Source organism: Schistocerca serialis, chromosome 3, assembly GCF_023864345.2.
Source record: "Schistocerca serialis cubense isolate TAMUIC-IGC-003099 chromosome 3, iqSchSeri2.2, whole genome shotgun sequence".
Lineage (NCBI taxonomy): Eukaryota > Metazoa > Arthropoda > Insecta > Orthoptera > Acrididae > Schistocerca > Schistocerca serialis.
In genome coordinates, this window is record NC_064640.1 from 104,475,299 (window position 1) to 104,500,536 (window position 25,238).

The 25,238-nt window shown below is 39.1% G+C and overlaps 1 protein-coding gene across 1 annotated transcript in view; it reads right to left on the reverse strand.

The window, feature by feature from the left end:
• Positions 1–25,000, reverse strand: part of LOC126469777 (leucine-rich repeat protein 1) — a 120,918-nt gene extending 95,918 nt beyond the window's left edge. The window contains exon 1 of the mRNA XM_050097014.1: positions 24,670–25,000. Coding sequence (XP_049952971.1) covers positions 24,670–24,822 — 153 coding nt within the window. The 5' untranslated portion in view covers positions 24,823–25,000. The remainder of the gene's footprint in view (positions 1–24,669) is intronic.
• Positions 25,001–25,238: the final 238 nt, after the last annotated feature.

A 25,238-nucleotide genomic window follows, 5' to 3' on the forward strand; every position in this document is an offset into this window, starting at 1 on the left:
TATTTCATTTTATAAGTAGTACTTTTATTTTCTTATATGTTTCACATCCTGGAGGCTCTACTCACTATGGATATATTGCAACAAAAAGTACATCTAATCTAATCTAAAGCTCACATATTATTTCTCTAACAACGATGGGGGACATCCTTCAAAGCCTAATTCATGGGGCTGTCTTGGGGATATTATATATCCTAACAGTATACCACATCTTTGCACACAAAAACTGTAGCAGATTTGGACTACCAATGGCTGAGTGACATTAACTGAATCTAAAATGACTTAGGAGTCATTCCAAATTTTAAGAACCATAAAGGTGGAGGATGAACACCCAGTCAAATGTATTTCCTTGTAGCTAGTGAAGGTAAAACTTCAATATATACACAAGTAGGATCCTTCCCAGATTTCAAAAGTTGGATTTAGAAGGTGTACCACCACAAATAATGGAAACTGTCCAGCTGCGCAGAAACAATTTTAGAAAAAGTAAGAATATTTCAAGTGGACTAACCACATAATGTATCTTGGTCACTTGAATGAAAACATTGCTATGCAGAGCACCTGAACTGATGTGAATGTTCACACTATATTCTATGCTCCATAAAGATCACAGACAATTGGAAGTTACAAAAACAGAAGTTAAGCACTCATTCGATATTTCTCCAGAGAGGAGCTTATCTATGTAATGATGATATTCATCCTTTTGTTACTGAAAGGGTGGTTACTTGGTTATCTATTTGTAAACTGAATAAGAGTACTTCAACTTTTTAGTACCCAGATACATGCTGCTGCTGTAACTACTACTACTACTACTACTAATACTAATACTAATAATAAGAAGAAGAAGAAGAAGATTAAGGTAAAAAGTTAACAAGAACACAATAAAATCCTCCTCCCAGTCACTTCAGGGAGGCAGCCTGACACTTCGCAAAATTTTAAAATACACTCTACACTTGTTCCATGTAGTTTAATACAGAGGGCAGCTCCCCAGATGGGTCAGTGATGGCTCTCTTGTTTTCAAATAAAAAACATCTAGTTAGAATATGTTTTACTGAAAGTGGAATTCCAGAACCTTAAAGTAATGGTGGATCAACTTGTCAGAGGAGGAAGCAGCTTTCGAAGTGTGATGTTCTGAGGCTGCTCGCATTATGCAAAAGCTACTTCTTGTCACACATTAGTACAAAATTGTTTACTGACCTTGAACTGTGGTGCTGTGTCGTGCAAAATTTCAACTTGCTTGATCAATTCAGTGTCAGTGGCTGAGTTGTTTACTACAGATGAAGTGTTGTGGTCTGCTGGAAATAATGCCGTACAATGTCTAACAGAAAATACACAAGACAGGTTGCAAATCAGTGTACTTCCCAGATATGATCAATTTGTGGCGGCCGACTTCAAAGTAGGGCCCATCTGAGTCCACATAGATCTGCACTTATTTGTTCTACTGCTCAAAATATTTATACGTATCATTTGTCTTGAGGCTGTGCAGGCATTCAGCTATTTTTGCCTTACAGTAGATGGCAAGAACATATCCACAGTTAAGTCAAGAGCTCTGCCAGTGAGTTGATCAAGCACACTTAAACTTGACACACTTTATGGGTACAGCCCAAAGTTGAAAAAAGAGACACACTCTAATAAGGTAGGAAGAATAGTTCCTTGATAATGCAAGCTGTGACAATTCAATTTGCCAAGTTCTGAAGTCTGGAGTACAGACCACCTTGTGTCCAAAACGATCTAAAATAATTCTAAGTCTCGGCAACTACTATAGTGGAGAATGACTCTACCCACAAATAAGACCAGTAACACAATGTATAGTTAGTGTCACTAGGTTCTGGTTAATGCGAATTTCAAATGGTTTTGGTTGTGACAGATTTGTAGTTTCATTTAACTGGAAAGAGAGTAATGGTGTGGAATGCCAGTGATTGTGGGAACAATATACTGCATACATGACACACCATGAAAAGTTCCTACATTATCTCAACACTGAAGATAATACACAGAAGTCAGGATTCATGTAGAAAAGCATGTTGTATTTCCATTGTTGCAAGCTAAAGTTATGGAGCATTTAGCAATATTTCCTGAACTGACTCAGAATTCTTGCAACAAGTAAAAGGCAAGCCATATGCTAGTTGCCCATGGGCTCTGGTTTTTCCTAAGTGAGCAATGTTATGACAGTTTCAAAAAGCTGGCAAAAGTGTGGTTATCAAGGAGACACATTGTGATAAACATTGATATTACTGACTAACATCCACCAAAAACAGGTAATTTGTACTCACAAAACTTATTACTTTTCAGTAAAATTGTACTTTTGTGAATGTGGTGTGAGCATAAAGGTTGCACTTTACCTTTCAACCTGATACATATCACAGAGTCCTATCAAATACCTCAGTAGTCCAGTGACACTTATATCCTGAGGGAGCAATCTGTTTGTGGTTGGATCAGTCTCCAATATGCATGTAAGTGATGATATAGGGACAATTCACAGGACATAATCAGATTGCTCTTGTTGTACAGTTTCTTTGGGTAAAGTGCACTTACAGCATCTGTGCCCAATGTTGCTGCTGGCAATTTGTTTTCACCAGTCATAGACATCAGGTGATAGTATACAGTCATCATCACCTGTTCTATGATTTCTGACCCCAACTCAGTTTTCACTTTTCTTTAGGCCTACGACCATGCTTTTAGTTTTCTTTTTATTAATTTTCGTATCATTTGCTGCACATACTTCATTCAGGTCATTTAGCATTTGAGCCAACGTCTCTTGATTTTCTGCGAGGATCGCCATGTCATCTGCAAATCTTATACATTCAATTTTCCGCTCACCAATCTTGACACCTCTTGTTCCATCCAAACAGCTTTTCAGTACTTCCTCCAGATAGATGTTAAATAGGATCAGTGAGAGACAACAGACCTGTCTAACACCTCTCCCAATATTTGCTGTCTTCAGAGATCTCATTACCTATCCATACCCAAGCTTTCTGATTCAGGTACATATTTGCAATCAATCGTCTCTCCTTCCATTTTACTTCCTTCTTTATCAAGATATCTAACAGCTTATCCCACTGCACTCTATCAAAGGCCTTTTGGATGTCCATGAAGACAAGACAGCATACACTTCTTTGATAGTATATAGTTGCTAATGAGAATTTCTCAATCCAACCATGTTTTTCTGAAAACGTCATGATGTCTGGGGTTGTGGTAAGGATGGGGCCTAATAGCACACCTTAAACTGAAGATAGTTTAACAAAATACCAGCAAACTTCATTTAAAAAGTATAGGATATTATGAATGACAATGTTATTGGCAACCCACATCCAATTAATGATTTGTCACGTTCACTTACCACAATTTATAAAGAGGACCATTGTCAACAGCAGCATGCAACAGAAAGGCCAACAACATCGTAAGTGCTCTTTTACCATTTATTTTGCCTAAGGCCCAGCCCCTTCCAAAATGTAAATGAAAGAAACAGCACAAGAATAACTAAGCTAAACCTGCAACCTGAAATGTTTTTTAATGTCCCCCCAATCAGAAGACAATCTGTGTTGATGCTTTAAGATTTTTCACCATTTTGAGTACAACTAATAACATTGCAATGTTCATTTTTGGTTGGCTAGAGTTTTTGAATCTCTCTCATACATTTCCAGAGAAAAAATACAAGAGAGGAAATGGCAGGAAGGGGTGTGGTATGGGGAGGTGGGGAGTGAAGAAAAGTAATTTAGGACAGAACATTTCATCAAGATTAGGTTGGCGAGGCCCCTCATGGAAGCCATACTATAAATGCACTCTGCATTAATGGTCCCAATTTAAGTATAGGCTCACAACTTCCGTGATTACTGCACTATAAGCTTTGATTCATGAAGTCTTTTTTAGCAACTGCTATCTGATACTTCCTTAATAACAGCAACTGTGGCAGCATTGTTAGTCATTCTAAGTAGATGACATGCTTTGTTAATGCTTCACGAATTTCATTAATTTGAATGGCATAAATCAATCCTCAGCATTCATATTCATTCTACAGTAGAAGGTGTCACATATTCAGTGAAGTACAGCGTTCATGCGTTTCACTTGTTGATATATGTGAACAGACTGACTTCCAGTTCTTCTTTTGTTTTATTCATTGACTCAAGTCAGATGCAAAAACAATACAATGCAATACAATTAAAAACAAAAGACAGAAAGAACAATTAAGCTACACTACTGTTGCCCAAAATCTTGCAACATCAATGGTGCTTGGAGTCAGGGGTAGATCCTCTTCTGTGCAAGATGCAGGATATAGTTGACAGACCAATAGGTGTTGCATGGTGTGTCTTTCTTCACAGTCACAGTTGGTGATATCCACAGGAAGTACCACTTCTAGAGCCACAGGAAGTACCACTTCTAGAGGTTATTCCTTTGTCTTCTAACTCCAGATCAAAAGCAGCTGAGTGACACCCCCCCCCCCCCCCCCAATCCAAACAATCCAATCCTGCTCACATCCAGACGGGATAGTTTCAGCCAGGGATGTGTTATATTACATGCAGTATTGAAAAATTCATTATTCAACAAGTCACCAAGGTAAGTAAACCTTTTTCACTCATTTGTGCGACTTTGTTACTAATGTGTTGCAGTGTTGTAGAACCTTTGTTCTGCTATTCTGTTATCTGACCCTGCTGCATAGCTATTTAATAGTGGTAGGTTCTAAAGTGTCTTAGCAGTGTACTGCACCAGAAGCCGTTTCCCCGGCAAGGGTTTGCAAAACTGGCGACGAGGGTTTACCAAAGTTTCCTTGCTGTAGCTGTTGTTTGTAACACTACAGTGGTCTTGATAAAACTTCTTCTGGACCTCAGCCTTGGGGCTGCTGGAGTCTGCCCATATAATAGATCATTTTCCTGATAAGCCTGATATGTTTTCTCCACATCGGCAGTTACTTCATGATGAATATATAGGTATGTTCCTAAATTCTTACTCTTTTGGTTTGTTTTCCCATTATCTTCAATTGATTTTGCTAAGGCTAGTGAGTACCATTATATGCTGTGTATTTTTGGACATTCGAAAGTGACGCACAAATGTTGTACCACATATCAGTTGTAAGCTGCTTACTACATATTTTGGCAGCAGTACCATCATTCAGGTAATCATTCTTCCCTAATTTCAGTTAGTACGAACATAACTAAATGTATAATTCTGACAATTATCAGAAGTTTAAAAATGTGTTAACAAAGTTTGTATTAAATCAAATCGTGAGACACAGTTGTCTATTCTGCAAATTCTGGCAGCAATCTCTTGTTTGGAAAATCGTTTCCCACTGTTGCAGTGTGCATGTGTGTTAAAAAGTAACAGAATTTTTGTAATTTTGTGTGTTTTATTAGCCCATTTTAGGCGATGTTTTCATTGTTGCATTTGTAAATTATGTCTGAACAGTATCCACGTAGTGGTAGCTATACAGGATGCTTAATCTGTTGAGAGTTGTCTGAAAAAATACTTGTTTCCCGTTGCTGCAGTGTGCATGTGTGTTCAAAAAGTAACAGAATTTTTGTAATGGATCACAGAATCTGTATTAAATTTTGCTATAAGAACGAAATAAAGGATAGAAAAGTTTTATAAACGTAAAATATTGCTTTTGGTGAGTCTGCTATGAGTAAAACAAAAGTTTATGAGTGGTATAAGAATTTCCAAGAAGGTCGTGAAGATGAAGAAGACAACTAGCACCCTGAACGACCCAGCAAGTCAACCAATGAAATTGTGGGAGAAGTTCAAGACGTGATTATGAACAATTGTCAGATAACATTCAGAGATGTCTGATGATGCTTGAATGTCAACTACCTCCTGCCATGAAACCTTTTGAAATGTTTAAGGTATGCAATGTTGGTCAGCAAAATTTTTTCCCAAACTGTTGAATTTTGAACAACAGAAGCAAATGCACAAGTTGCTCAGGGATTCTTAAATGAAGTCAACAATCACACAATCACTGAAACATGTCTCAACCAGTGATAGAACTAAGGTTAAATGATCCCAGTAGAGGCATTCTGGAGCATCAACACAATAAAAAAAAGCTCAACAAGTGAGGTTAAATGTGGAGTTTATGCTGACTGTGATCTTCGAGTTTAATGGCATGGTGCACCATGAGTTTTTGTCACAAGATTGAAAGATCAATAATAAGTGCTCCTTTTAAGTTCAATGCCATTTGCATTGGCAGGGATGGCTACTGGACAAACGTAAGGATGTAGAGGCTTGTCTCACTAGGGGTACGATAGATACTGCTTACAGGAAAATTAAAGAGACCTTTGGAGAAAAGAGAACCACTTGTATGAATATCAAGAGCTCAGATGGAAACCCAGTTCTAAGCAAAGAAGGGAAAGCAGAAAGGTGGAAGGAGTATATAGAGGGTCTATACAAGGGCGATGTACTTGTGGACAATATTATAGAAATGGGAGAGGATGTAGATGAAAATGAAATGGGAGATATGATATTGCGTGAAGAGTTTGACAGAGCACTGAAAGACCTAAGTCGAAACAAGGCCCTGGGAGTAGACAACATTCCATCAGAACTACTGACAACCTTGGGAGAGCCAGCCATGACAAAACTCTACCATCTGGTGAGCAAGATGTATGAGACAGGCTAAATTCCCTCAGACTTCAAGAAGAATATAATAATTCCAATCCCAAAGAAAGCAGGTGTTCACAGATGTGAAAATTACCAAACTATCAGTTTAATAAGACATGGCTGCAAAATACTAATGTGAATTCTTTACAGATGAATGGAAAAACTGGTAGAAGCCGACCTCGGGGAACATCAGTTTGGATTACGTAGAAATGTTGGAAAACGTGATGCAATACTGACCTTACGACTTATCTTAGAAGATAGTTTAAGGAAAGGCAAACCTACGTTTCTAGCGTTTGTAGACTTAGAGAAAGCTTTTGACAATGTTGACTGGAACACTCTCTCTCAAATTCTGAAAGTGGCAGGGGTAAAATACAGGGAGCGAAAGGCTATTTACAATTTGTACAGAAAACAGATGGCAGTTATAAGAGTCGAGGGGCATGAAAGGGAAGTAGCGGTTGGGAAGGGAGTGAGACAGAGTTGTAGCCTATCCCTGATGTTATTCAATCTGTATATTGAGCAAGCAGTAAAGGAAACAAAAGAAAAATTCGGAGTAGGAATTAAAATCCATGGAGAAGAAATTAAAACGTTGAGGTTTGCCGATGACATTGTAATTCTGTCAGACAGCAAAGGACCTGGAAGAGCAGCTGAACGAAATGGACATGGTCTTGAAAGGAAGAGATAAGATGAACATCAACTAAAGCAAAATGAGGATAATGGAATGTAGTTGAATTAAATCGGGTGATGCAGAGGGAATTAGATTAGGAAATGAGACGCTTGAAGTAATAAATGAGTTTTGCTATTTGGGGAGCAAAATAACTGATGATGGTCGAAGTAGAGAGGATTTAAAATGTAGACTGGCAATGGCAAGGAAAGCGTTTCTGAAGAAGAGAAATTTGTTAACATCGAGTATAGATTTAAGTGTCAGGAAGTCGTTTCTGAAAGTATTTGTATGGAGTGTAGCCATGTATGGAAGTGAAACATGGAAGATAAATGGTTTATACAAGAAGACAATAGAACCTTTCGAAATGTGGTGCTACAGAAGAATGCTCAATATTAGTTGGGTAGATCACATAACTAATGAGGAGGTATTGAATAGAATTGGGGAGAAGAGACGTTTGTGACACAACTTGACTAGGAGAAGGGATCGCTTGATAGGTCATATTCCGAGGCACAAGGGATCACCAATTTAGTATTGGAGGGCAGCGTGGAAGGTAAAAATCGTAGATGGAGACCAAGAGATGAATACACTAAACAGATTCAGAAGGATGTAGGTTGCATTAGGTATTGGGAGATTAAGAAGCTTTTACAGAGTAGAGTAGCATGGAGAGCTGCATCAAACCAATCTCAGGACTGAAGACCACAACAACAGCCATTTGCACGAGGCTATCAGAAAATTCCTAAGTTTGTGGCGAGACAATTCATGGCTTTCACATCATGGTAATGAAACCTGCTCACACTTTTGATTGTTTTTGTATTACTAACTCAAAAACTATACTATAATGAAGCCCAGCCTCCCTGGTTCCATTTACCAGACATAGCCCCATGTGATTTTTCTGTTCACAAAAATAAAGAGTACTTTAAAGGCCTGTCATTTTGCAAGCGAAGACGAGAAACATGTCACAGAGAGCTCAAAGCTGTCCCAAAGAGCACATTCCTGAAGAATTTCCAGGATCAAAAAAGTATTCACGTAAGTGCATAATATCTAATGGGTAATATTTTGAAGAGACAACATTGATGTACACTTACGAATAGAGCAATATTTACACATTTTGAAGCTTGTTGACCTGTTAGTACTAAACCAGTGCACAAAAGTTTATAATTGCAATATAAACGTAACTCTTACAAAGTCAACGGCTGTGGCATAATACCGTGTTTTATGCATTTTATAACTTTCATATTGTGTTTCATTTAGTTTACCCCTTCAACAGTAGCATATATAGTCCGTATCTGTAATAAATTAATACTGTTTTCAAGTTTATTATGTGGATCTATTAGCGAGTGTAACCTCAACTAAAATTCGAGACACAAGGTTAGCTTCATGGAATCTGTAAATTTTATCAAAGATTTCCCTCTCATTGTAACACAAACCACTTTCTTGGGCATCAATTGGAGTAAAACACAACTGCTGTATTGGTCAGTAAGTAAGAAGTCACCAGCTCATAAACCAATGACTTTAGTCAACACATTTTGGGTGGAACCTATCCTCAGATTGTCATGAACGGATAGAACCTGTCCTCAGATTGCCACGAACATCTTGGTGATCAAATTTATATAAAGGCAGTATGTAACAAACAAAGCCGCCATGACAGCTTAGGTTCTTGAAGGGAACTTGCAGTACAACTGATCCTGAAATTGAAAAAGAATAGATGAAATAAGTTTGAAGTTAACTGTTTACCGTTCAGAAAAACATTGCACCAAACACATTCCAGTATCCATGCAAATGCTGTTCACTGACACAGAATGAGTTACTTGCAGTTTGTAAGCAGCTGGAAGTCACTGATTGCTATCAGGCTTTGGAAGCTGCTGCTGATGTAACTCTATACAGTATGCACTCATAATTAAACAGTGGGCACTTCCATGACCGGCCTAAAGAAGCCGCTGCACATTGGCATTGGCATTGCACTGTGTACCAAACAGCTGTATAAAAGCCGGAGCACCAGCGTCCTCGCCACACTGATGTATGCTCCATATTAGACTGTGCCGTGAAGTACTTCTCGGTTAAACGTGTTCGGACTAAGCACTACTTCATTCAGTGTCTTAGTATACCCCTCCATGTTGGAATGGAATAAAAGTTTGTTGTTTGGAATTCTGATATTGTGTCATGCAATTTTATAATATTTTTGGTAACGAGTGTGTTATTCTACTCTGTGCATTTCATTTCTTGGTTTGCTATGCCAAATATGTTAGTGGACGAAATTCTTAAATCTCTTGTTGAACAGCAGTGAGCTCACACAAACCAGGAGCAGGCCCTCTCCATGGCATTAAACAATTTGGCAGCATCGTTGATGTGCCAGTGTTCACCGCTATTGATGCAACCCCCACCATTTCCTCCATATAATGATACTGAAGAAGATTGGGACGTGTGTGAAAAATGCACTGGGCAACATTTCCAAGCTTTTGGAGTCACTGACCGCAATGTAAGGCTTTCTTTCTGTCATGGATTTCTCCTCATGTTTATCACCTTTTGTGTCAGGTGGCTCCTCCTCAAGAACCTGCCAGCCTCTCTTCTGATGAAATGTGTCAGTTGCTTTCTACTTAGAACTGCAAATTTACGTATGTTATTACTGCTCATGTTGAGTTCTACAGTTGTCAAAAGTGGCTGCCTCAGTTGTACACAGCTTGGGCCATGGAACTTCACAGGCTTAGCTGTCATTGCCAGTTTCTTACTGAAGCACACCAGGACTAATACACTGATTCAGTGGTTCAAGATAAAAGTGGCCCCTGATAGAGAAGTTTGTGAACGTGCTTTACAATGTGAAAATCCCTCTCTCACATAGGTTCTGAAAATTACCCAGTCTTCAGAAGTATCTAGGGAAGCAAGCGGTCTCCATGACACATGGGGCAGCAGCATGCTAAACAGCAACAGCATTCAGCATCACAACAGTGGCTGCCTGCTCCTCTCTCTCTCTCTCTGTGCCATTTTTGTTTGTTCAACACGACCAGGCCGTGTGACCAAAGCGTTAAGCTATGTGCAACTACTGTAAAAAGAGGACATACTGCTTCTCTGAGTAACTCTCAACCTCCTGCATCAGAGATGAACATGGATATGAACAGCATTTCCCAAGTGATGGTAGCCTGAAACAAAATTTATATTGAAGTATGTGTTATGGACAATATGTTAAAAATGCATGTAGACATGAGAGCAGCGGTGACTTCGTTAAATTCTCACACTTATGAGGACCTCAAATCACTGACATTGTCCCCCATCTCTCATCAGTTGGTGAGTTACGACCGACAACAAACACCCATATTGGGACAATTTTCTAGTCCCGCACTGTATAAAACAGTTTTTCAGCCTTTGAACTTTCTAGCAGTAGATGATGCCAACAATAAAAATTTATTTGGGTTAGATGCCTTTAAAATTTTTGGATTTTCTATTTCTAATGAAGTGCATCTGGTATCGGATCATCTTCCATACCAACAACTGGGCGCCCTCTGCTCATAATCTCTCCTCGTTGTTTTTGGAAGATTTAGGGTGTGGCTATCAATTTCCAGGCTCACATCACAATGAAACCAATGTCGTGCCCCCATTTTTTTTTCATGCCCATTCAATCCCAATATTTCTACGGGAACAAGTCAAAGCAGAACTCAATTGACTTATGTCCTTGGGTGCTGTCACACTTGTCTCCTCTAGAGAATGATCCACTCCACTGATAATTGTCACAAACCCTAACAGCAACTTCTAGTACTGTGGTGATTTTGAAAAATCTGTACATTTGCAGTCTATTATTGAGACCTACACCTTAGTAGCCCATTAGGATGAACTCCAGCTTTCCATGGGCCAACTTTTAACAAAAAATAAACTAGTCAGAAGCCTACTTGCAACTGCCACTGGATGATGATTCCAAACGTATCCTCACAGAGAAACACCCCCTTCGAATTATACCAATACCAGAGCCTGGCATATGGCACAGCTAGCAGCCCTGTTATTTTCCAGTTATTTTTGGAGCAGCTCACGGCCTCCAAGTCAGGATGCTGAGAGTTCAATCACACTTTTTTAAATCCATTTTGTCTTTATGCTATAAGTATAAATCTGATGGAAGTACACAGATAACTTACTTCACTTACAGAACTGCCCATAACAGGATAAACATCCAATATCAATTCCGCAAAAATGTTTGTGGCTGGCTTACTGACCATTTCAGAAAACTTTCTGTTTGAGAGTTTGACCTCATTGTAGCAGACACTAGCTACAAGTCACCACTGTGTGTTGAGCATCCATCCCAGTGATAGAAACACATTAAACTTTGCATCTATGAGCACCAGTGCATACTGCTGCGCTACTGTGGTAAGTGTAAAATTATTTATTATTGCTTTTTTTCCAACAGCCTTTTCACGAGTTTTATGTGGCTTGCTCCTCAGTTATTTGTTAGATATATTCCAGTCTCAACTTACCCCTACAGTTTTTAACTTTTAAAGTTCACTCAAGTTCCATGGAAGTCACTCCTTGGTGTCTAGTACATGCCCTATCATCCTGTACCTTCTACATGTCAATATTTTCAACATGTTCCTTGCTTCATCAGTTCTGCGGAGAACCACCTCATTCGTTATCTTGTCAGTTCAGTTCTCTTCTTCTGCAGTTTTCCCACAGCATGATTCAATTCCAAAAAATGCTATGCTCCAGACATATATTCTCAGAAATTTCTTGTTCAAATTAATGCCCATGTTACATACTAGTAGACTTCTTTTGTAGTAACACTGTACACGTTTTACGTCGCACTTCACTTAGCGTAGACCGAGACTGTGTCCTAGGCATGCCCGATGTGAACTGAAGGGGCACAGCCCATGCTGACTGAGTTGTTGTTGTTGTTCCGCCGGCAGAGGTCGTGGCCGAATTCTCGCGTGCCCTCTTGTGGACGGGACTCTACTTGCGGCAACTACCGTCCATGACACGCCATGCCGATGTGTGTCTCCCACGATCTTTCTGATGGCTACTGCATCTTTTGACCAAGAATGCCCTCTTTTTTTGGCTAGTCTCTCTTTTCTTTGTCTGTCATGTTATTTTACTTCCAAGGTAGCTGAATTCCTTCACTTCAACTAATTGGAGGTTCCCATTCTCGACATTAATGTTATTGCTAAACTCATTTCTACTTCTTATCATTACTTTCTTCTTCCTTTGGTTTACTCTCAATCCATAGTGTATGCATTTAGACCATTCACTCCATTTAATAGGTCCTGCATTCCTTCACTACTTTCACTACATTGGAAAATCATAATTTTGGCATTCATTCACCCAGAATAGATTGAACAGTAGGAGTGAAAGCCAGCGTCCCTCTCTTATACCCTTTGTAATATGAACTTTCCATTCATGGTCTTCCGTTCTTATCTTTACAACATTACCCCTTTACAACGTTACCCCAGAAAATACCTTCCATACACTACGTGAACACTGTTCAGTAACAGTAGTCTGACCATTGCCCACACAGCATACACTGTGTGAAATATCGAGCATATAATCTTCTAAAATCATCACACTGTTTGTCCATGAAATCCAGAGTGCCAAAGACAAAGGCACACAGATTGATGCTTTGTATCTTGATTACTGGAATTTATTTGATAAGTTTCACACGGTCATTTAGTGACCACAATATGATCTTACTGAGTATCAGACCAAATGTGTGACTGGATTTGGGATAGAACCCAAAACATTATTCTTAACAGGATGAAACTGACTGATGTAAAGATTAAACTTCCTGGCTGTCTGAAACAATGTGCTGGACTGAGACTCGAACTCAAGACCTTTGCCTTTCATGGGCAAGTGCTCTACTGACTGAGCTACCCAAGCACAACCCATGACCCATCCTCACAGCTTTACTTTCACTAGTACCTCTTCATCTACCTTCCAAACTTCACAGAGGTTCTCCTGCGAAACTTGCAGGACTAGGATTTGTTGAAGAAAGGATATTGCATATACATAGCTTAGCCACAGCCTGGGGGACATTCCCAGAATGAAATTTTCACTATACAACAGCGTGTGCACCGATATGAAACAATCTGGCAGATTAAAACTGTGTACTGGACTGAGACTAATACTTGGGAACTGGAATTCGATTCTTACTCTGGTGCACAGTTTCAATCAGCCAGCAAGTTTCATATCAGCGCACACTCTGCTGAAGAGTGAAAATTTCATTCCAGATGTGAAGATAATTTCTGGAGTACCACAAGAAAGTGTTATAGTGTCATTACTGCTTACAATATACAAAAATAATACAGTGGATAACATTCGAAGCTCCATGAGGGTTTTCACAGATGGTGCTATTGTGTACAGAGGTGGTAACAAAATGCAGGACGACTTATGGAGGATCGATGATTGGTGCTGAGACTGGCAACTGTAATGGTTAAATTTTTAGCATTTCATGATTACAGTATATGAGGGGCAGTCAAACAAAAACCGAACATTCGCCACAAAGGGACCACGGAATGGTTCCATTCAAAAGTAATCAGCACATGCATTACGACATTTATCCCACTGTGAGACGAGACAATCAATTTCTGTTTTGCAGAATGTGACTGGTCGCTGATGTATCCACAACCGCACCCACCCTTGCGCTTCCTTGTCCAACTGAAACTGATGTCCACACGTCTTACTTCAGGTCACTAAAGATAAGTTAATCACAAGGTGAAAGATCTGGGCTGTATGGAGGACGTTACACTGTTTCCCAAACAAATCGCTGATGTGTAGCCTTCACCTGACTGCAACAGGATGATTCCGTCTGACAGCATTCCAACAGCTCAAGGGCAAACGGCAAAGCCAAACAGCGGAAACATCCCACATATCCCCCACCAAAGAGCTCCAAAACTGTTCACAAAAGTTCTGGTAAGGCAATGATGACCACCTCCTTCGACTACAGTGTCCCTCTGACTGGCAGTGTGGGGGTGAGCATTATCGTGCAACAGGATGATTCAGTCTGAGAGCAATTCGACAGCCCAAGGGCAAATGGCAAGGCCAAACAGTGGAAACATCCCACATATCTCCCACCACACAAATCCAAAGCTGTTCCCACACATTCTGGTAAGGCAACGATGAGCTGCTCCTCCAAATGGAGGGGCCCTCTGATCGTTGAGTTTCTTGAGCACAGAACCCCAATTATTTGTCAGTAATATGAAGACACTTTGCAGGAACTGTGACGTGCTATAAAGTCAAAACACCCAGGAATGCTGTCAGACAGCTCCATCTTGTTGTACAATAACACCCACCCCCAAACTGCTAATCTGACAAATTTGCTATTTGGTTGGATAACACTGCAACATCCTCCATACAGCTCAGATCTTTCATGTGTGATTTCCATATCTTTGGTGACCTGGAGAAAGACATACATGGACATCAGTTTCAGTTGTATGAGAAGTGCAAGAGTAATCAGGATGCAGACCTGTCAGTGTCCAACTGCATTCTACAAACAGAAATCGATCGTGTCATCTCCCAGTGAGACAAAGTCTTAATATGTGTGGTGATTACTTCTGAATGGAACCATTCCATTGTCCCGTTGTAATAGGTGATTCATTTGACTGCTCCTTACATTAAACTGCACTTTACTGCAACATCAGCACATTAAATAAAATGAATCACAGTATCTTAAATACTATTTGAGTGTGATATTTGCAGTTTATATAAGAGAATTACGAACATCAGGTGCAAGAATGTGTGGAAATTTATCACAATCAATTATTTTTATAAATAAAAGTGCTTTCGGATCACAGCTGTACAAATACAATTTACATCTACATCTACATCTATACTCTGCGAGCCACCTTACGGTGTGTGGCGGAGGGTACTTATTGTACCACTATCTGATCCCCCCTTCCCTGTTCCATTCACGAATTGTGCGTGGGAAGAACGACTGCTTGTAAGTCTCCGTATTTGATTACAAATTACTATTATGACTGAAATGGAAATAATAATTAGCCAATTATCAGTAACAACCTTCTCAGGGTTTTAAATTGTGGTTGCTACGAGATAAATGGAATTGTCAGGCAGACTTGGATGCTGTATCTGCAGTGCAATTAGTAAACGATGGTTGGGCTAATTTGAACGTAGTTGAAAATGCACTGCAGACAGCTGGCAGCATGTTCATGAGGTAGCATGGAGTTAGAATGTGAGGTTTGTTTTTGGTGGTGGCCAAAGCAAGATGTCCACATTGATGGCAAGGTGGAAGACACTCAAAAGCCAAGTGAGCTCTCTCAACTCCTTACCAGGCAGTGTCCCCTGCTCAGTGACAAGTACCCTTCCTTGTTTTGATGACAAGTTCCCCTCAAGAGCGATCTCTCTATTTTCTCCAGGGCTATCTCACAGGCATGTACATACACCTGAATGGCAACCTCATATTATTCTTCTGGTCAATTAAATTACTGTTAATCAACATTGTCAAACATTTTGTACCACCCACAATTCCAACAGTTGGATAACCACGTGCACAATATTGCAGTAGACACTCCTCTTGCCTATAATACTGCATTTCATCAGTTACGAATGGATGTCCTATGCACTGTTGAGTTGTCCACTTGTCACTTTCACCTCTGCTAAAGTCTCACTTCGCTTCAGTGTGACAATGTGTTGGGTCTGCAACCATTCCCGAAATTCTCTTGGCAGAAGGGCACTGAAGAGTGTCTTCTCGCCTGGCAAAATGTGTGTTGTCCATTAAACAATGATGTTCTGCATCCAGTAGATTTGCTGAATTGTCACCTACCCCTGCATGTGGTAATTTCTCCTTTTCTCTAGCCTGACAATGTGTGTGAGTACACAACCCCTCCCACACATCTAACAGCAGAAAGAAATCCATGTAGGGCATGAAGAATTATTACGCCTCTGACATACAATAGTGGCTGAGCAAAACGTGCTGGAGGTCCCTCAGTACTCACGCCATAGATGTGATATACTGCACATAAATAGGTAAAGAGATTCATTATTGTTTGACTACACTATTGGGGAAAGCTCACAGGAAACAGTAAAATACCTAGGAGTAACTGTTTTGAGCTACCTAAAGTGAAGTGAACACTTAAAATTAATTGTAGGAAAAGCAAATACCTGGCTGAGATTCATTGAAAGAAGGAAATGTAATTTTGTTCATGAAAGAAGTTGGTTACAAAATAATTGTTTCACCAAACCAAAGAAGAGCAGTAAATTTCAGTACAGGATTATTTAGCTGGCATGAGAGCACTACAGAGAAGCTTAAGTATTAAGTATTATTTGCTTCTTCTCTAGACAGTCAGCCCATTCATTCACTAAGATATTCATGAACTGCAAGTCAGAGAACATCAGCCTAGAAGGCAGTTCACAGAGGAGGTCATGAATAGCAGATATCACAGAGTGACAAGAGTAACATCAGTAAATGGTCTGGAGACACTACATATTAAAACGCAGTCAAGGGAAATCCATGTAACAAAACAGAGAGCTCTGTAAAGAGACATCAGCTCTGCTGTAAAAAGACCTCATGTTCCTGGCAATGAATTATGTTCCTGACTGGCAGGAGATGTAAAAGCATAAACCACCCAATCCATGGTTTTAGACCTGTCACTGTAAAAGACGGTAGCACCCTTATACTTCTGAAGGACTGAAAGCAATAGATACCAACTGCTCATGGGAGGGACAGAGACTTCAGGTTCTTGGTGACTGCATAGATGCGCAAGAGTTGGTAACATCGGAACTGGGGAGAGAAGAGCCCCACTTTGGCAAGAAGACTGTCTGGACTACTCTGTAAGGTACCAGTGGCCAGTCAAACTCCATACTGAGGAACTGTGTCTAACAGTTTCAGAGCCAAAGGGGCCACCGAGCACAAACTTGGCAACAATAGTGAAAGTGGGATTGTACCACCGATCGGGAGATACGAAGGACAGTAGCACATTCTGCACTGCAAGAGGTATGGGCAAAGAAACAAAGAGCATTTAACTTTCACATGCATCTAGTCTTTAGTGAATATGGGAGAACCCAGTTAGCTTCTTGTACGTAAAAATAGAAACTTTGCAACAATGTTCAGCCACTGTGTGCCCAAAGTACAGTTCTGGGTCAGGCATTGTACGACGAAAAAAATTCACAACCCCCATTTCTGCAGGAGAGAACTGGAAACGATGGGTAAGGGTCCAAGAAGACGCCCATTGGATGCCACCTCGGAGCTGGAATTCAGCTGTGGATACAGGGTGGGAGCGGTATCAAATGCAGAAGTTACTGACATATACCCAGTGGTGACCAGTAGTCCATCAGAGGTCACCAGCCCATTGACGGTGATGAGGAGGAGTGTGAAATTCAGAACGGAGCCCATTGAGGCGCTGTTCTCTTGGAACTGAGTGAAGTAGCAACTCTAATCCAGAACATCCAGTGGGATAAAAACTGATGAATAAAAATTTGGTAGGGTACCTCAAAATCCCCAGTCATGCAGGGTACATAAAACATGATGGCACTAGTAGGTGCCGTATGCCTTATGTAGATAAAAAGAGACAGCAACGAGGAGTTGGCATTTAGAAAAAGCCTTTCAGATTGCCGTTTCCAACCTACTTAGATGGTCGCTTGTGCATTGCCCCTCCTGGAATCCACACTCATTCAGGGACAAAAGACCCTGAGATTCAAGAACAGAGCATACTTGGTGAGCAACCATCCTTTCAAGCAGTTTGCAGAGCATGTTCGTGTAATCAGTTGGTAACTGTCAATGGATGTTGGGTTTTTGTCCAGATTTAGGAATCTGAATTATGATAACATCTCACCAATGTGAAAAGAAGACAATGCCGAACTAAATATGAAAGAAGACTCTGAGGAGATGGAGCCATTGAGTACCAGTCAGATGCTATAAGACCTGATTGTGAATTGAATCAGAGCCCAGAGCCATAATGTGAGACAAGGTGAGAGCCTGTAAGGTTCATTACGTGATTTGACATGCCGAGGGGTAAAGGAGAGGGGGATGTCTTGAATTTATCACTTACACATCCACAAGACAGCTGCGCAAGAAGAAGACACCGACACCATTGCAATGTTGGTCACAAGGTGTTCAGCAAGATCCTATGTGTCAAAATCAAGACTATCTTGGACAGTTGTATATCTCTGTCAGCCCTGAAGAGTTGTAGATCTCTGGCATCCCAGAAGACAACAGAGTTTAGTCCTTACCTGGCATGAAGCAACATATATTACCAATGAGGAGATCCAGCACCCATTCTTACTACGTTTGATTTGATAGTGAGCCTTAGCATGAAGCACATGAATGAAAGAATATTCCTACAAAGGAGAGCAGAACCTTAGGAATAGAAAGGTCAATATCAAAAGCTGCCACCATGAGAAAGGGTAAGAGAAGGAAGAATAGGCAAGAGATGAGAGATTGCAGTACAGAAAAGGAAGTAGGTGCTGCAATAGGTTGGGGCACTGTGCTCATCCCACCATGTAAGGTCTGCCATACTGATGCCCCATCTGGAAGGTTATGCTTTAGCTGATAGTAACTGTAGATCAAACAGAGAGAAAGGTGGATCTATAATTTGTGTCAAAGAGGGTATACCTCCTAAATCACTTGACTTAGGTATGTATTGTGAAGATTTTAATTTTGAAGCATGTGGATCTGAAATTTTGCTGATAATAAGTCTATTACAGTGGTAACAATTTATAGGGCTCCTGCAGGGAAAAATCTGCATTTTCTTAAAACAGCTTGAATCAGTTTTGGTAAAAATATATTCAAGGGCTAAGCAGTTAGTCATTATGGGTGACTTTAATGTAAACTTCCTTACAGGCAACACCAGTAGAAGAGAATTGGAACATTTATTGATAAGTTTAGTAGTAGTCTTAGTAGTATATGTCAAATTCTTAATGGTCTGTCAGACCCTGGGCAGTTGCTAACTCTTAATGACTTATGTTCTGGCATTAAAAAATATAAACCAGTTTTTAGGTCCTTCAGAACAATCAATGTGGACACTTTAGAAAATTTCAATCAGCTCTTGCAGCAGACTGACTGGAGCCCAATATACAAAGAAAGAAATGTTAATATTAAATTCAACCTATTCACAGATGAATTCATGTCCCTCTTTGAAGCAGTATTTCACATGAAAACTATTAAAATTAACCCCCAGAATTGCAAAATCAAACCCTGGATTACAAAAGGGATAAAAATTTCATCTAATACAAAAAATGATTATATATATGTCACAACGATGTTCTGAAGATCCTGCAATAAAAGAACACTACAGATTATATTGTAAAATCCTAAAAAGAATTATGAAGTGCTCCAAAACCTTACATATTAAAAGTGGAATAGACAACTCTAACAACAAAATAAAAACCCTCTGGGATGTCATCAAAAGGGAGCTGGGAAAAAAGGAGGAGAGTGTATCCAGAATAGAAATAAGACAGTGTGGTAATTTAATTAAAGAAACGAATGCAGTTGCAACAGTCTTAAATGAGCACTTTCTAGCAGCTTCTAAGAAAACTGGCTGTAGGGGTTCAGTCAACAAGGCTATGGACCTTCTGAAAGGATCTGGTCTGTGCAAAATTAATTAAATGCTCATAGCCCCAGTTACAGTCAGTGAAGTGAAAAGGATCATCACTAAAATGCAAACTAAAATGTCATCTGGCTTTGATAATATCTCCACTAAGGTACTTAAACATTGTCATAATGCCATTTGTGTAATACTTTGCCATATATTTAATGAATCCCTTAGACAAGGTATTGTCCCTGATAGAATGAAGTATGCCGATGTGAAACCACTGTTCAAGAAGGGGGGAAAAACTGATGCTTCTAACTACCTCCCTATATCCCTTTTAACATGATTCTCCAGAGTTCTCAAGAAACTGATGCATAGGAGAATTGTAGAACACCTGAATTTCCACAAGACTCTTAGTCAATGCCAATTTGGTTTCCAATGAGGCCTGTCAACTGATGATGCCATATTATCCTTTACCAATAAAGTTCTAGAAGCACTGAACAATAAATTGGCTTCAGTTGATATTTTTTGCGGCTTAAGCAAAGCCTTTGACGGTGTGGGCCATGAAATCCTCCTTTCAAAAGCAGCCTATTATGGTTTAACTGACACAGTGGGAATGTGGCTCAGATCATACCTGACTGACAGAAAGCAGAGGGTATTGCTGAATCATGAAGATGGCTCAATAGCTTCATCTGGCTGGGGAACAGTTAGTGTAGAAGTGCCACAAGGTTGGGTGCTTGGCCCTTTGCTCTTTCTTATTTTTATTAATGACCTTCCTCACTGTTCTAGCCTACCATCAAATTTACTCTTTCCTCAGATGATACATCCCCTGTAATGGAAAAAACACCTGAAAATGATATTGCATCATCCGCCAATTTGGTGTTCCATGACCTCCATAAGTGGTTCAGATGCAACGGCCTAACTTAAAAAAAAAAAAAACTGTTCATACATTTCTGTGGGCCTCACAAAGTTCAGGATGACATTAGTCTAAGCTGTAATGATCAAGATATACATCAAGTTTATTCAACAAAATTTTTAGGCCTCCACATTGACAATAAATTAAATTGGTCTTGCCATATTTTGGACTTGAGAAAAAGACTTAGTTCAGCAACTTACGCTCTACGTATTATAGCAATAACTGCTAATAGTGATGCTGTTAAGGCTGCTTATTTTGGCTATTTCCATTCATTGTTATCCAATGGCTTAATATTCTGGGGTAACCAACCAATGGCAAATAAAGCATTTGTAACTCAGAAAAGAGCAATTTGAATTATAAGTGGAGTTAACAGGAATCATTCATGCAGAAATCTTTTTAAAACACACAAAATATTAACAATGACCTCACAACATATCTTATCCCTTACATGCTTTTCAGCTAAGAACTTACACATGTACAAAACCAATACTTCTTACCATGACTATGACACAAGAACAAAACTTGAGTCTGATACAAAAGGGAGTACACTACTCGAGCATAAAGGTGTTTAATGCACTCCCATCTGACAAAAAATCTTACCAGTGAAATGCCAAAATTTAAGAGTAAATTGAAGGAATATCTTCTGGAAAAAGCTTTTTACTCTCTCAATCAATTCTTTAATGTAACATTGTAACTTAGATGTAATAGTTTACTTGTAATATTTGCTATTGCCACTTTGTAACTTAATACATCCTACACCAGTATGGGAATTCGTGTTCAGGCAATTGGCACTATCAAATTCCTGCTAATGTATAGTTTGTAATATGTAAAATTGTAATTTATTATTTTATTGTTTTATACCTCTGTTTTACCATAGAAAATGCCTAAGCCTGTAACTATTAACATACTTTGTTTTTTATATACCAATTGCAATTTACACATGTTAGTATATACAAGCAGGCTACTGTGTTAATTTATATTGTGACTTGTTCCATATCCATGCAATTCTTTTGTATACCAGATCTATGGAACACGAATAAATAAATGACATACAAATAGCTGAGAGCCCTCCAAGGGGTGTAGACATGCTTTATCAGTTTGTACATTCTCTTTCTACGCATTCCTGTGAAGGAATAGGATTACATTCAGTGCACTAAAACTGAGACACTTAGATCTGCATCTGTCATATGCACAGTCCCCAAAGTCAGGAATCTTAGAGTTGTGCCCAAAGGGTTTAAGAAAGACAGAAAATTCTAATATGCATTTAAAGTGAAAATAACATCAGACTACAAAAGCTAGCCAAACTGATCAAGTTTAGGCAGAACACTCATTATATGGATGTGCTATACAAATCAACAAATTTAACAGTTTTTCATGCAAAAATAGGAGGCAGCTAAAAAATACATTTAAGTCAGAACTTCCAAATTTTCTAAAACAGTTCACAGCAGTGAAATACTACTATGTCCCAATACAAGTACAGCTTCCTGGAAACTAAGTGATAAGTACTGAGAAACCTTTGTCACTAGAGATAATGACCAACATACAGATGTGAAGGCAAACTCATGATGGACCCAAACATCATATGTAACATTCTTTTAAATATTTTATCTCTGCAACATATAGTGCACTACAGCTTAATGATTTACATGAATTGATACCAAAATATGTCACCCAAGTAGCAGATTTTATGTCTGAAGAGGCTTCATGAACGTTAAGTGTTAAAAGCAGTTCTTAGAGAACAGATCATTAGTGGGGTGAGATTGTATGTTACGTGCTGTAGTTAAGACATGTATGTCACAAACAGCAAAACAACTCATTGATACCATCAACTGCAACATTTGAAATTACATCTATTCAAGTTGCTTACAAACAAGTGTAGTCAAACCATCCACAAAATGGGAAACAAGGAAAGTTAGGGTTAATTGAGCCTACCGGTACCAGATGTTGGCTTTATCCCGATACAACGATGATGTAGCGTGTGATGTCGTTCATGTGAAAACAGCATGCTGCCAGTATTTATTTTGTGTCAGTATTATTTCTGTGAGCTATGTTACAGTGACACACTGTAGTATATCCCATGGTCTAGGCTAAGCTGGTCAACAAAAGTGATGAAAATAGAACAATAATTCTTTTTATGAGAAGTGTATCTCACATATTGGATTTCGAAGAGTTGGTTATCATCACCAGTTTGAGATTAGATCAGATTAGTCAGGCAGTATCTAAGGCTTCAATTATTTTGACAATTTCATTGCTCCCACTTTTAATGAGGTATTTGAAATAGTTTTACTTTCACCCCACATGAAACAAACTGCTAATAAAAACACAGGATGGTTCCAGGAAAGACTGCAGTACAACTATCGAATTTATTGATTTTCTACATTAAGAGCATGGCTTCTTAAAGGTATCCAGCCAACAGGCATATATTTATACCTTTCAAAAGTATTTGACACAGTTAACCATGAATTTCTGCCGAAGAAACTGATAACATAATAACTCATCCATGCACATACTGTGCACCTACTTAATGATTCAAATGCAGTGTACAAAACTCTGCTGCCAAGTGGATTATAAGATTATGAATTTCTGGTCCACCAGTGATAAAGTAACATCAGATGTTTCCAAAGATTCTATTTTTGATCCTTTTCTATTTGTGGTGTATGTTAATGATATTTCTAAACTTCCAATTCATACACCATAAGCTATGCTGACAACGAATCTCTCTTCATTTTATGGTAAAAACAGTAATGGACTGAAATCTGCTGCAACTCATGGTATGGCAGATGCAACCGCAATTTTATTCATCCGGGCTTAAACACTAAATCAAGAAAATCCCCAATACTAACAGTTAAAACAGTCAAATCAAATAGAACTGGGCAATAACTGCAGTATCTCAACAACAGACAGTGTCAATGTTAAATTCCTTACTACCTGTCTACATAAAAACCTTCAATGGGTAAACCATATGAACTATGCAGCAAAACTAGCAGTGGCTTATATCTGTTCAACATGTTATCGAACAAAATCACCAGCAAAACATTGAAAATCGTATATTATGGCACAATTTATCTATATCTCAATTGTGGTTTGGAATTATGGGGCTGTGCTGTAAACAAACACCTTACTATTAAATTATTATTGCAGATTGACCAGTCTATGGGCGAAGTTATCATCACTATCACAGAAAACGGTAATCAGAATGTGATATGCAGGCCAGTGATTGAGCACTATTAAAAAAACATCTTACAATGTATTTCTGTCGTTTACATTAACTAAACACATTTTTGTACAAAATCAAGGAGGTGCATGCAAGTGCAGCAATGTTCATCACAACATTAGAAGGGCGTGCAATGACTTCAAATATACAACTAATTTAAGAATAACAGGCTACAGTCCAAACATGAATGGTCATATATGGGAATAGCAATCTGTCAGCTACTACTATACGAACATATGAAGCAGAATTATTCAGAATGAAATTAAAATCTTTGCCGATATTACATGTTTGTATTTACTTACTGCACTTTAAATTGGCGGGATGTTAATTCATATTTCCTAGATATTTAACTACTGATATTTCAATCCACAGCTAGTTTCTAAAAATGATTTATTTTTATTATTACTATAGTCATCCACAGTTTACTACCGCAACGTCACTGTATCTATGTATGTGCGTATGTATATTATTATTATCAATCTTTATGTTCAGCCAACTACTGTTAAGACTATTCGTACAGCTATTTGTCATGTTCAAATGCAGTATTGTAAGATAATTTTATATCTGCGTATAATGTTTGGGGAACTCGTCGGATTACTGACCACACGAAAGAACTGAAAATAAATTAAAAAAATGTATTCGACAGCGGAATGGTTACAAACCGGGGATTATGAATTTCATTACAGATTTAACTTCAAATGTAACCCCCTCCACCACGCAGGGATGATTAGAACAAAACACCAATACAGATCAGGAGAAACGTACATACCAGTACCTAAGATTATTCGTTCTTCATAATACGAGAAAGGTAATATGGCAATTTAATAGATATAAACAAAGTATTATTTCGTTATACCTTGTATCTTTGTCCTCTTTTATTCGATGGCTGCTGAACTAACATTACTGCCTCATCTTTGTCTCTGAATATAGTCAACGTTGAGTGTCGGGATCGGCTGACCGGTACATTATGTTGGTGGTTAACCACTTCCACAAACCCAAGAAGTTTCATTGCGTCGCAAGAAACGAACGGCTTCCAAACGTTCACAAACCCATTGTCTGGGCGTATGTGCCTAACTCCCAACAACAATACCGTATTACCAACTGTTGAACCGACTCGAAACTGACAGACCACAGTAAACACCAAAGCTCCTCTTCCTGGAAGCTCTACACTGAATGTCGCGCGCACTTCCACTGCAAAGAACATACAAAGATATGAAAGTTTAGCTACGAAAACTTGCACACGAATACCCCCACCACCAGACATGACGCATCACGGGACAGCGGAAACTTGTTTTAGATTGTGATCATGGAGTATAAAGGTCTCTGGAGTGAGCAATGGGTTCTACCCATGTTGTCTACATTAACCTGGGATTGTCACGTGATCTGGGAATACTGCCATTTGCTTATGTCATTTGCAGACTTCGT